At 42.6% G+C, this 14,424-nt stretch overlaps 1 protein-coding gene across 2 annotated transcripts in view; it reads left to right on the plus strand.

Annotated features, from left to right (window-relative positions):
• APBA2 (amyloid beta precursor protein binding family A member 2) overlaps positions 1-14,424 on the plus strand; it is a 596,113-nt gene that overhangs the window by 344,854 nt on the left and 236,835 nt on the right. For both annotated transcript variants that reach the window (XM_075345685.1, XM_075345686.1), the window contains exon 4: positions 6,061-6,141. In XM_075345685.1, the coding sequence (XP_075201800.1) occupies positions 6,061-6,141 (81 nt within the window). The remainder of the gene's footprint in view (positions 1-6,060; positions 6,142-14,424) is intronic.

Consider the following 14,424-nt stretch of genomic DNA (forward strand, 5'->3'; position numbering starts at 1 on the left):
ATGTGGGACCTATTACACTATATGGAGGATTATGGGGAATTTATGATGCTATATGGAGGACTATGTAGGGCCAATTATAATATATGAAAGCCTATGTGTGGACCATTATATTATTTGGAGCTATATGAAAATCTGGCACACCAATAATGAGAATAAATAGATTTTCATGCAGATTATGAATATTTATTCCAGCCGCATTCAGAATACAGAAGCTGGACTTCTTACTATCTCAAGCATATGTAAGAGTTGTTTTATTAAAATGTTTTCTTTTTGCACAGTATTTTTATGGAATGACCTAGACAGTTATAAGAGTTGGCTGAATTTAGTTGAATTAAATTGAATTCCACAAAAATTTTACAAAAATCCATATGCTCCCTATTTTTTGTTATTTGCTTAATGTATATCATAGAGGATTGTGAAAAGATTAAAATAAGGTATAGTTGCGGCAGGAAGTCCTAGTTTAGTGTCAGGATGCCTGGGCTTTTAGCATAAGGCTGAGGTAGGAAGAGGAGTAGAGACGAGTGGACCCCTAGAGGTTTGGGCTCGATGGCTTCAATTGGACTTTAGATAAAGTTCTGATCAGGACCTGACCTTTACCTGAATACATCACATTTTTTGGTACATTTTTCAGCCAGGAGATGCAGATTTTCTGTATCCAAATACTCACCGCATAAAGCCTAAGCTGGTAATTTGGCATTGAGTTCACCTCAGGTGAGTTCATAGAGTTCACTTGTGGTGAGTTCACTGAGGTTAATGGAACCACCAGCTGTGGCCTCAGGTATACTGACTGACATCACTATTCCACAGCTGCAGCTCTGACAGCGTGTCCCTGATGCCGCAGTGCTCAGTCAAATTTTCTACTATGGCCATGCACTGCAACCTTATAAGTTGCAGAGCCATGATCATCTTAGGACTTTGTGTCTGTGGATTACATTGCACATGCAAGGGTGTTTTTGGGGTTAAATTGGAGAAATAGGGCTTTTTTTAAACAAGGGACTTTCTCTGTATTTTATTATTTTATTTGTACAATTAGTAATAGGGGTCTCATAGACCCCCTACCCTTTGCTAATCCAGGGCTTTGTGACAGCTGTGGTTTCTTGACAAATCACAGCTGTCATTAACCCCTTATATTACCCGATTACCTCCAGGGCAATTGGGATGAGCTGGGTAATGGATCTAATGGATGTGCCAATTCTGGGGTGGCTGCTGGCTGCCATTTTTAAGTCCCCAAAAGTCTGCTTTATCTTAGCTGGGTATCAAGATTGGGGGCACTGCACCCTGTTTCTTTAAATTATTTAAATATTTTTTTAGAAAGCCGCATGGGGGTCCCTCGTATTTTGAAACACAGCCAAGATAATGCATAAAGCTGGGGGCTGCAGCATCCAGCTATATGCTTTTTCTGCAGTGGGTATTAAAATCTAGGGAATCCTATGCTATTTTTTACAATTATTTATTTTTTACACTCCACTTCAGGGACCCAGACAGCTAGTGTGAGGGCAACCAATCACAGACACTGTCACAGAGGGTGGGCAGGGGAAGCAATGAAAATTCATAAGCTTTAATGAGCAGACACAGAATTAGTGTGACAGCTGCATGGAAAGTATAATTGTCCTGCTTTAATCCCCATTTATTTGGCTTCCTTATTATTTTACAGTTTTATCAGAGTAGCCGAACCTGAACAGTAAGGCTAGTTTCACACTTGCGTTCAGCGCATTCCGTCACTATGGAGAATAGCGCAGTCCGTTAACGCACTGCGCTATTCTCCATAGACTTGTATGGACGACGCACTGTAACGCAAGTGTCTGCGTTGCATCCGCTGGACGACGCAGCGTTGTTATTTTGACGCTGCGTCGGGCGGATGGAACGCAGCATGTAACGTTTTTCTGCGCTTGGCGGAGTGTCAAAAAAACGCAACCTGCAGGAATCCGTTAGGCGTCCGTTGTTTTTATAATGGATGCCTATGGTGGCGGATTCCGTTAGAATGCGTCATTTGATGGATTCCGTTAACGCAGCTGTCTTTACACAACTGCGCATGCCCAGATGTGTAAAGACAAGGAAAAAAAACTACAACGGACTGCGTTATTTTGTACGATCCGTAGCATGCGTTGTGCCACTATATGCAACGCATCCGTTGCATGCGTCACACAACGCAATGCTACGGATCCCGTCCAACGCAAGTGTGAAACTAGCCTAACCCGGACGTCCCTGAGACTTTCATGTTCGAGGTCTGTGCACAGACACTAGGTTCCCGGTAAGGACCTATACAGTTCGGGTTTGTCCATCACTATCTATAATAGTTAATGAAGAGGAGAATATGGAATATAGATCATAGGCATGGGATAATATATCTATCTAAGGGCATGGGATAATAGATCTTTCTATGGGCATGTGATAATAGAACATTCTATGGGCCTGGGATAATAGATCATTCTATGGGCAAGGGCTAACATTGTCCTCAAAAGCACAAGTCAGAACATAGATCTTTCATGCAGCCTAAAATATCATTTCCCCTGACGAACAAGTGTTTTGCTCATTTTTGGGGTGATCGACAGCCTGTTTAGACTGCATGATAATAATGTGAATCCACTTTTATTCCTCATGTACATGCATGAGAGCTTATTCTGAGAAGTCACCTGAAATTGCATTTACATTATAAGCTTATTGAATCCTCTATTTATGGAGTGCAGTGCTTTACCTCAAGCACTTAGTTCTAAAGGAAGTTGGCAAGGTTTAGCAGTGCAATTAAAAAATAGTGCCTTTTTAATAGGATAGTTTAAGTGATCAGCATGTTCTTTAAATGATGTCATGATGCAGAAATCTGTAACATTCCCCATACCCGACAAGATCTTTGGCCTTTGCCGTGTTAGGTTTTGTGTTCCAGTTTTCGGCTACAAGTTATTTTTCAGCATTAATGGGTTGTATCTCAAGCTCAAAGATGCTTCATCTGTACAGCTAAGATACAGTTCACATTAATCTATCCAATAATCCTACAATGAGCAATGACGTTAAGCTGGTGTCACACATAACGACGACGACAGCGACGTCGCTGCTACGTCACCATTTTCTGTGACGTTGCAGCGACGTCCCGTCGCTGTCGCTGTGTGTGACATCCAGCAACGACCTGGCCCCTGCTGTGAGGTCGCCGGTCGTTGCTGAATGTCCAGCTTCATTTTTTGGTCGTCACTCTCCCGCTGTGACACACACATCGCTGTGTGTGACAGCGAGAGAGTGACGAAATGAAGCGATCAGGAGCCGGCACTGGCAGCTGCGGTAAGCTGTAACCAGCGTAAACATCGGGTAACCAAGGGAAGACCTTTCCCTAGTTACCCGATGTTTACGCTGGTTACCAGCCTCCGCTCTTGCTGCCAGCGCCGGCTCCTGCACTGTGACATGTGGCTGCAGTACGCATCGGGTAATTAACCCGATGTATACTGTAGCAAGGAGAGCAAGGAGCCAGCGCTAAGCAGTGCGCGCGGCTCCCTGCTCTCTGCACTGTGACATGTAGCTGCAGCACACATCGGGTTAATTAACCCGATGTGTGCTGCAGGAGAGCAAGGAGCCAGCGCTAAGCGCGGCTCCCTGCTCTCTGAACTGTGACATGTAGCTGCAGCACACATCGGGTTAATTAACCCGATGTGTGCTGCAGGAGAGCAAGGAGCCAGCGCTAAGCGCGGCTCCCTGCTCTCTGAACATGTAGCACAGCGACCTTATGATCGCTGCTTCTGCTGTGTTTGACAGCTAAGCAGCGATCATAACAGCGACTTACTAGGTCGCTGTTACGTCACCGAAAATGGTGACGTAACAGCGACGTCGTTGTCGCTGTCGTTTAGTGTGACACCAGCTTTACATTTGTACTGATGATATTGGAAAATGTGCAAATGTTTGCTTGGATATGTGTAGTACCTGCAATAAGTGGATTAAAAAGGGGTAACCATTATTGATGAGTGAGCATGCAAGCCACTGCTCGATACTTGGATCGAGCATCAGGGTGCTCAGGTACTCGCGATGATTGGTCGAGTAACATGGGTGCTCAGATGTGTCATTCATGATACATTGAATGCAAAGTGAATAATGGGAGCTGGTACCCAAGTGAGAATCACTTGCAGTCTCTAAAAGACAGCCATGGATCCCCTGGGGAGGAGGGGCGACATGACCAAGGGGGAGTTAGGGAGTGATGGGGTTAATAGGGACAGTTTGCTTGGCAGGCCTAATATGGCATTAAGGGGTGGTTTAGCTTGGGAGGAAGAGGAGGAGTAGGGAAAGGGTTAGTCTGGGAGAGGAGGGGGTTACCTCCTCTTCTTCTTCCGGACGCCAAGAGATCCCCGCCCACCCTCCCTTTTTTGTGTTGTCATCTGGGGGACGTGGTTTGGGATGTTGGGATGCTATTTGTCACAGCGGCGGGGGGGGTAGGTCTGGTCCAGAGGTTGGAAGTGACTGGTAACTGGACCGGGAGTCATTGTCTCGGTATGGTGGCTCTCGGTTCCGGGATGTGGCAGGCACGGGGTTCTGCCAAAGTGTGGGGGTGTCAATCCGTGGGTGATTGGCACCTCGTCTCTGGGTCGGTGTGTTGCGGCCAGGGGCAGGGGGAGTAGTAGTTATGGACTGGGCCTGCCCCCGGGAGGGTCATGTAATTGGCATTGTCTATTGTTATATGTGTGTTGTTTTGGGTCGCCCGTTGGACGGCGTCCCTAAGGTGCTTAGTTTGTGAACAATAGGCAATAAAAGGCTGCTGTGGCCATTTGAACCAAGTCACATGCAGTCCGTGTGTTTATTTATAGTATAAGGGGTTTGGTAACACAGACATCACGACCGGAGAATACTCCCTCAGCTGGTCATGGCTATGACTATGGGTAAAAACAATGTTTTTGCATGTAGGGTGCCCATATAAAAAAAACCCTGCCCTTAGTCCCCTGGCTGGCTGTATGTGGGTGGAGAGCCAAACTGGCCAATCATTGACTTCCATTGTACTTGTTACTTGAGTTGAGTCCATCTGAGTTTCCGACCTGCTCAGGTCAAGCATCGTAGTGTTCACTCATCATTACTAGTACCGAGCACTGCCATGGTCGCTCATCATGAGTAACAATGTATACATTGACCATGTTTCATTTAATGCTTAGTAGTCATCTCTTCACCTTGTGATGAACAGTTGTAACTCAATGGCAAATTGAAATTTCAGGATTCATCGTACCTTTTCTCTCTAGTAAAGTGACTTCCATTGACACAGATTTTGTCACTTATTTATCACTGTGAATGAATTAATGGTTTTGCTAAAAACAAGGATAAGATGCTGCTCAGAATGAGTCAATTAGGGAATCACACAAGTTATCTTAATATAAAATGTTTCATTCTGCTACCACAATATAATAATGTTCTGAAATGTAGAAATTCATGTATCTAAAGGGGCTTTACACGCGACGACATCGCTAATGCGAACTCGTTGGGGTCACGGAATTGGTGATGCACATCCGGCCGCATTAGCGATGCCGTTGCGTGTGACACCGATGAGCGATTTTGCATCGTTGCAAAAACGTGCAAAATCGCTCATCGGTGACATGGGGGTCCATTCTCAAAAATCGTTACTGCAGCAGTAACGAGGTTGTTCCTCGTTCCTGCGGAAGCACACAGCGCTCTGTGTGACGCCGCAGGAACGAGGAAGCTCTCCTTACCTGCCTCCCGGCCGCTATGCGGAAGGAAGGAGGTGGGCGGGATGTTACGTCCCGCTCAGCTCTGCCCCTCCGCTGCTATTGGGCGGCCGCTCAGTGACGTCGCTGTGGCGCCGCACGGACCGCCCCCTTTAGAAAGGAGACGGTTCGCCGGTCACAGCGACGTCGCCGGGCAGGTAAGTATGTGTGACGGGTCTGGGCGATGTTGTGCGGCACGGGCAGCGATTTGCCCGTGTCGCACAACAGATGGGGGTGGGTACCCACACTAGCGATATCGGGACCGATATCGCAGCGTGTAAAGCCCACTTTAGGCTAATTTTGACACTAATCATAATCACCTTTATTTATGGCTGCCAATGAGCCTACTAACCGGCCTTATAATCTGTGTTGTGTCTAGGTGTGTAACAGTGGGGAACAACCCAGGAAACAGCAACGCTCAGATCTTAATGGGCCAATTGATAACAACAATGTTTCTGAGGTAAGTGCTTCTGTTACGCGTCACATAAAGCTTCATCTGCTGATTATAAGAATGGTTATTTAAGATAAACACAAAGAACTTTCTACCATGTTTATTTCTAATTCTGCTCTATGCATACAGTGTCATATTGTTAGCTATTTTAGACTGGTGGATCAAGAATAATAGTGAATATGTTACTATTATATTTTTTCCGCAGACATCTAGATCATCTTTTTACCTACTGACTAGGTTGTTTAATGAATCTCCTTTTCTGTTTAAAATAGCAAATGAACATAAAGGGGTTTAGTTCCACATTCTTCACAATTCCACCTCCCCCCCCTCAAAACAAAAAAAGACAAGCATATTTATTTTTGGTCACCAATTTGTTATTAACTCACTGGCAGAAAGGGACTCATGACATTTGCTTACTTCTTTACTTGAAGACTTGGATATGCATTGCTATTGTGGGTGTGCAAATGGCCAATTTGCATTAAGAGTAGTGATTGGCGAACCCGGATTGTAAAAGTCCAGATCCGTGTGGTTTCAAAAGTATCCGAGTGCTGGTCCTAGGCTCAGAGTTCTCAGGTTACTCCGGCTAATGATCAGGATCCGGCAACTCAGGAAATAATGAAAAAATAAAGGAAAAATCAAAATAAAGCAAGTACGCTATACATACCGAGCCTCAAGTGCAGCTGTAACTGATCTTGCAGCTGCTCACTCTTCTTCTGGGGCCGCTCATTATTGCTTATTCATATTCACTGTTTTCCCTGCCCACCGGCCATCCTGGTATTCTTGGTTGCAGCGCGCCCCCAGCCTATGTGACAGCGTCTGACTGCAAGTAATCACAGACCCTGACTGCGGGTCACAATTGTGGATTAAAAATAAATAAAAAAATTGGTGTAGGGTCCCCCATATTATGATACCCAGCACAGATAAAGCATACGGCTCCAGGCTGCATCCCCCAGCCGTGCGCTTATCTTGGCTGTGTTTCAAAATAAGAACCGCTTTTTTAAATTATTTAAATAAATAATTTTAATTTTTTTTTAAACAAAGTCCCCCCCAATTTTGATACCCAGACATGATATAGCCTGACAGCTGGTGGCTGGTATCTTCAGGCTGGGGAGACCTATGCTTATTGCGCCCACCCAGCCTAAAAATAGCGTCCTGCAGCTTCCCAGGAATGCTGAATCCATTAGATGTGACAATCCCTGAACTTTACCTGGCTTTTCCCTATTGCCCTGATGCAATGGCAGTCAAGGTAATAAGGGGTTAATGGCAGCCCATATGACACAGGATGCCAGGCATTCAAATAGCTGAGACTCCTTCTGTTCCCATGCCAACCACACTGCTGCTTATATGTACCGTACACTATTCATCTACTTGGTAAGAATTTTGTTTTACTCAGATGTGTAATCAATGACTCTGGTTATCTGTAGTGACTCCAGTGACTGGACAGGTTCAGTTCAATGGAGCATAGGTTACTGAGTATGTGAGCCATCTCAGCCAGAGGCAGGGGTGGAAGCGCTTGAATCAGCTGGATGTGCATCCAGGGCGCACATCCAGCTGAAATGAATTGCAGTACAGAGACCCATTAGTTCCCTGCACTACAAATAGTGGCAGCACAGGGTCACAAGAGGCAGCAACCAATTTTCTTTACATTTTCTTTTATGTTATTATTTTTATACAATATATTATTAATAAAAAAGGGGCTGAAAGGATTAATAGCATTTCAATTCATTTTAATAGGGAAATTTAATTTGAGATAAGAGCAAACCGAGTTAAAAGCTTGGTTACAGAACAAATTAAACTCGTAAGTCAAAGTATTATTGTATAAACTAAAGCCACCACCTGTAGCTGGTCCATTACTGCAATCCATCGACCTCTAAGCCCTTGAACTCCCTCTGCGTATGCCAAAAAGTACCTTATATAATCCGTGCATTCAGTGTGGTACAGTCTGATGGTAATTTTTTTTCTTTTCTCTATGTGCAGAATTGCCATCCTACTGGCTTCATTGACATGGATGACGCGTTTTACGTCATTTATGGATCGCTTGTACCTGAAGTGCAAGCCTGCAAAGGCGCTCTATGTTCTGCCCTGTTAAGCGCATAACGGGGTCTATAATGTGAAGGAACCTATGAAGCCAGTGCACGCGCATGGTTAGTATAGAACTTTGCCCTTAGTGGGGATAGCGCAAAAGGCACCAGCGCTTAAATTGTGCAGATACAAGATTCATGTCAATCTGTGGCTGTGTAAAACATGTCAACCACATCAATCAAGCCAGAAAGCCATTGATTCTGCATATAGAGGAGTTACCAAGAAAAGAAACCAGACTGGGCCATATGCCAGAAGATTATAAGGAATACAAGGTATTTTCTGGTATATGCAGGGGGAGTTCAGAGCTTCAGGTCAATTGACTGCAGTAACAGAGCAGAAAAAGGTGAGGGCTTTTGTTCCTGTTGGAAAAACCTGGTGGTAGTTCCCTTTAAACTTTCCACACATGCATTCACAGAGTCATACATTTATGTCATATGTCATGTCCTTGACTTTGATGTTAGCTCACACACCAAGCCCGCATCTTTCACTGCAGGTGATGGCTGTGTTATTCAGCCATCATGTATGTTTCACATCCGCTCTGCCCGCAGCTGTTAACCTTTTAAATGTCGCTGTCAATCTCTGACAGAGGCATTTAACACACACAGGCAGCGGACGCGTCATTATATGTGCCCATTGGCGCATCGGTAATGGGATTGTGGGTCGCCAATGTATAGCCATGACAGCCAGAGGTCTTCTGAAGACACCCGTACCTGTCATTACGATACTCCTGTGAAAGGCAGCGTTTAGATGGCATTCAAAGCTGATGCACTGCTATGTACAATATATCACAAGTGAACAGACACTCACCGGCTGAAGTCAGCTAAGCGCACTATTAAATTCAATAAAGTACAAAGTAAAAAATAAGTTTTAAAAAATATGAAAAAATTAATCACAAGTTTAAATTTCCTCCTTCAACTATTAAAGATAAAACAATTAAAAAAAAATTAGTTTAGCTGCATTCATAAAAGTCTAATCTATAAAAATATGAAGTAAATTAACCCCATTGGTAAACAGCATAATGAAAAAAAAAATGCCAGAATTACTTTTTTTTTTTTGTCCGCTTCTACATTGCAATACAATGCAAGAGGCGATCAAAACATCATACGTACCCCAATATGACACAAGTAAAAACGTTTGCCCAGCGCACAAACAATAAGCCATCACACATTCCCATGTCTTGAAAATTGGAGGCGTTACAGGTCGTGAAAAATGGTGACACAAGCGAAAAAACATTTTTTTATGAATTTTTTTCACCACTGAAATAAAAAAACAAGCTATGCATGTTTGGTATCTAAGTAATCGTACTGATCTGGAGAATCATATTCCCTGGTCAGTATTAAATTAGAATTAACATGATAACTTAAAAAAAAAAACAAAAAACAATTGATTAACTATTAAGAAAAACTTTTTTCAATTTTAACACACTTGGAATTTTTTTTTCCTACTGTCCACTGCATCACATGATAAAATGAATGGTGTCATTCCAAAGTACATTCTGATCCCTCAATAACAGCTATGTTACAGAAAACTTAAAAAGTTATGGCTCTTGGAAGAAGGAGAGTAAAAAATGAAAATTGAAAATCGCCGGTAAAGGGGTTAAAGGGAACCTATCACCAGATTTGTCCCCTATAAGCTGCAGCCACAACCAGTAAGCTAGAATGCGGTATATAAGTGCCCAGGCCACTCTGTTGAACATTCAAAACAGCTTTTATTATATTCACCTTCAGGGTAGTCTGGTCCGATGGGCATCACTCGTCTTGATCTTCTAACGATATCCGTCGTCCTTCCCTGCTCCATGTGGATGATGCGTTCTACGTCATCCACACAGAGTCCTCCATTGTGCTCCTACACACTCACACTTCACTCTGCCCTGTTGAGGGCAGATCAAAGTAGTGTAGTGCACAATCACGGGCATTCTTTGACCTTTCTCCACACCTGTGCACGTGCACAGGAACGCATTGGAGGCCTCTGTGTGGATGACGTAGGACACATTATCCACTCAGAGCAGTGAAGGCGGATGGTTATGGAAGGAAGAGAGGAGGTGCTGGACCGAGACCAGTGATGCTCATCGGACTTGACCACACTATGCTCTGTGTGGATGAAGCATCCTACATCATCCACACAGAGGCCTCCATTGGGCTTCTTCACAGGCCGGCAGTGTGTGCTCTTCAAGTCAGGACCAAAGCAGGAAAGCTACAATTTTGTTTTTGTACTTTAACAACCAGACTCTGTTGTAACTTTTAAAGCCAAATCGAGTTACAGATCTTAAGAACCATATGGATGGGCCGAAAAATGGGAAACGAACGTTCATAGGAAAGCTTGTTACCAATCGTCAGCCCATCTAAGCAGTTTGGCAATCACCGAATGAATAGGCAAATTGTTCATTTGTTTTGTGTGACAATTTTTATGCTTAAAATGCATCATTATTGAAAGCATATTGCCGTATGTAATGTAGAATGTTCATACATATAGCCTTTCTGTGGTTGTTTAACAGCCGCTGTCAACTTGTGTAAATGGGCATTAGTGATGAGCGAACACTGTTATGCTCGGGTGCTTGGAACTCGTAAAGAGCAGTTGAATGCTCGGATGGGCGTGACTCGAATACCCAAGCATAATGGAGGTCAATGGGGAACTCAAGCATTTTTAGGAAGATATTCTGGAAAAATGCTTGAGTTCCCCATTGACTTCAATTATACTCAGGTACACGAGTCGTGCCCATCTGAGCATCCACTTGCTCATTACGTTACGAATACTGAGCACCCGAGTATGACAGTGCTCGCTCATCACTAATGGCCATTAATCTTGCCACCCTGTTCAATCTAGCAGCTACAGTGCTACAATATATCTACATAATATCCTATTCTGGTTGTTGAATTGTATTAATATAAGTCAAAATTGCTGATCTAGCCTTTATGGAAGCACTTTGATGCCTCTGACTGTCAGCCTCCTTCCTTTTCACCACTTCATTTCCACCATCTTGCCTTATCTACTTTAGCCATGTCCATTCACCTCATTCGTTATAAATAGAGAAGGGTTATTTGAATGCCATTATGCACCTTTTTATTAGCAAACCCATTTTGTAGCTAGCTATAGAAAAGCAATAAATAGAGACAGAGCCCCTAATTTTATGACCTGCTCTATTTATTTATTCAGTAGCGTACATGGTGTTCCTACTGTGCATGAAGAAGTGTTAAGGTGGCTGCAAAGTCTTTATGTCTGTACGGGAGAGCATTTATGTATGCTGACAGGTAAAATAAATTTAGATGCTTATCGCAGGCAGGATGAAACCAGTGGAGCATCTACAGTGTGACTTAATGAAAAAGCAATGCAAATAATCCCAGCACAAATGTACAAGTGAAAAGAAACTGAATAAACAGTACAACAGAATGCCTGGAAATGATTGTCTACATGTGACGAGAAATAGAAAACTGAGACTGGTGAAGGATGACAAAATGATTTGACGGAAAGACTATGAGAAATAATGAATATTGTATCACTAGAAAATTATTCAAAAATGGCTTTACCTCTGCTGTAAAAAAAAAAAAAATTGTTAGCTTATATAAAAGAGCTCATTATATTAATAAATAATATACAGTGCCTTGCGAAAGTATTTGGCCCCTTTGAATTTTTCAACCTTTCCCCACATTTCAGGCTTCAAACATAAAGATAAAAATTGTAATGTTTTGGTGAAGAATCAACAACAAGTGGGACACAATTGTGAAGGTGAATGATATTTATTGCTTATTTTAAACTTTTTAAAAAATAAATAACTGAAAAGTGGGGCGTGCAATATTATTTGGACCTTTTACTTTCAGTGCAGCAAACTCACTCCAGAAGTTCATTGAGGATCTCTGAATGATCCAATGTTGTCCTAAATGACTGATGATGATAAATATAAGTCACCTGTGTGTAATCAAGTCTCTGTATAAATGCACCTGCTCTGTGATAGTCTCAGTGTTCTGTTTAAAGTGCAGATAGCATCATGAAGACCAAGGAACACAACAGGCAGGTCCATGATACTGTTATGGAGAAGTTTAAAGCCGGATTTGGTTACAAAAAGATTTGCAAAACTTTAAACATCCCAAGGAGCACTGTGCAAGCGATCATATTGAAATGGAAGGAGTATCATACCACTGCAAATCGTCCAAGACCCGGCCGTCCATCCAAACTTTCATCTCAAACAAGGAGAAGACGGATCAGAGATGCAGCCAAGAGGCCCATGATCACTCTGGATGAACTGCAGAGATCTACAGCTGAGGTGGGAGAGTCTGTCCATAGTACACTGCACAAATCTGGCCTTTATGGAAGAGTGGCAAGGAGAAAGCCATTTCTCAAAGACATCAATAAAAAGAGTGGTTAAAAGTTTGGCACAAGCCACCTGGGAGACACACCAAACATGTTTAAGAAGGTGCTCTGGTCAGATGAAACCAAAATGGAACTATTTGGGCACAATGCCAAACGATATGTTTGGCATAAAAGCAACACAGCTCATCACCCTGAACTCACCATCACCCCTGTCAAACATGGTGGTGGCAGCAGCATCATGGTTTGGGCCTGCTTTTCTTCAGCAGGGTAAGGGAAGATGGTTAAAATTGATGGGAAGATGGATGGAGCCAAATACAGGATCATTCTTGAAGAAAACCTGTTGGAGTCTGCAAAAGACCTGAGACTCGGATGGAGATTTGTCTTCCAACAAGATAATGATCACAAACAAAGCAAAATCTACAATGGAATGGTTCACAAATAAACGTATCCAGGTGTTAGAATGGCCAAGTCAAAGTCCAGACCTGAATCCAATCGAGAATCTGTGCAACGAGCTGAAAACTGCTGTTCACAAACACTCTCCATCCAACCTCACTCAGCTCGAGCTGTTTGTAAAAGAAGAATGGGCAATAACTTCAGTCTCTCGATGTGCAAAACTGATAGAGACATACCCCAAGCGACTTGCAGCTGTAATCGCAACAAAAGGTGGCGTTACAAAGCATTGACTTAAAGGGGACCAATACTATTGCACGCTCCACTTGTCAATTATTTATTTATAAAAAAAGTTTAAAATAAGCAATAAATTTCATTCAACTTCACAATTGTGTCCAACTTGTGGTTGATTCTTTACCATAACATTAACATTTTTATCTTTGTTTGAAGCCTGAAATGTGGGAAAAGGTTGAAAAATTCAAGGGGGCCAAATACTTTCGCAAAGCACTGTATGTTATAATAAAATAATTGTAAGATATCTAATATAAAAAAACTAATGCAGCAGTACCTTCATTTATTCCAGCTTCTTCTATAGGCCTTATGGACAGAACCATATTATGGATTACTGCTAGAGTCAAGCAAAAAGATTTGCAGGACCCTGCTCCGTTGCCACTTTGGTACTCAGCAATCAGCATACCATATGTCTCTTCTGATTTGTAGGCCCAGTGTTCTTGTCATGTTTGTGTCACAGAACAATGATGAAGCCTACTAATCAGAGGAGGTCTCAATGAAGCCAGCAGATAGTAAGATTCAGCGCCACAGACTACCGACGTGGCCTCTGAATCTGTGTACTGCAAATCTTTTGGCTCATTTGTATTTACTGCCGTACAGATCCACACCAATAGAAATCTGATATCAGAATATACAGTCATGGCCAAAAGTGTTGGCACACTTGAAATTGATCCAGATAATTAAGTATTTTTTCCCAGAAAATTATTGCAATTAAACATATTTATTTCCTTTGTGTGTATTGGAAAAACACAAAAACAAATCAGAGAGAAAAAGACAAATTGGAAATAATTTCAAACAAAAACACCCAGACAAATTTTTTGGCACCTTTCCCAAATTCTGGGCAAACAACTTTGTTTCAAGCATGTAATGCTCATTCAAACTCACCTGTCGCAAGTAATAGGGCTGAGCAATATGAAAATCACTCCTGAAACTAGATAAAAAGGGGAGAAGTTGCCTCAATCTTTACATTGTGTGTCTGTGTGTGCCACACTAAATATGGAGAAGAGAAAGAGGAAAAAAGAATTATCTGTTGAGATTTTTGAACAATTTTGGTTCTTATGTCCTCAAACTCAAGGTTACATATCCATCTCCAGTTATCTTGATGCTCCTTTGTCCACGGTGCACAACATAGTCAAAAAGTTTACAAACCATGGCACTGTAGCTAATCTCCCTGGACTTGGATGGCAGAGAAAAATTGATGGAAGTTTGCAACGCAGGATAGTC

This window comes from Anomaloglossus baeobatrachus, chromosome 4, assembly GCF_048569485.1.
Source record: "Anomaloglossus baeobatrachus isolate aAnoBae1 chromosome 4, aAnoBae1.hap1, whole genome shotgun sequence".
Classification (NCBI taxonomy): domain Eukaryota; kingdom Metazoa; phylum Chordata; class Amphibia; order Anura; family Aromobatidae; genus Anomaloglossus; species Anomaloglossus baeobatrachus.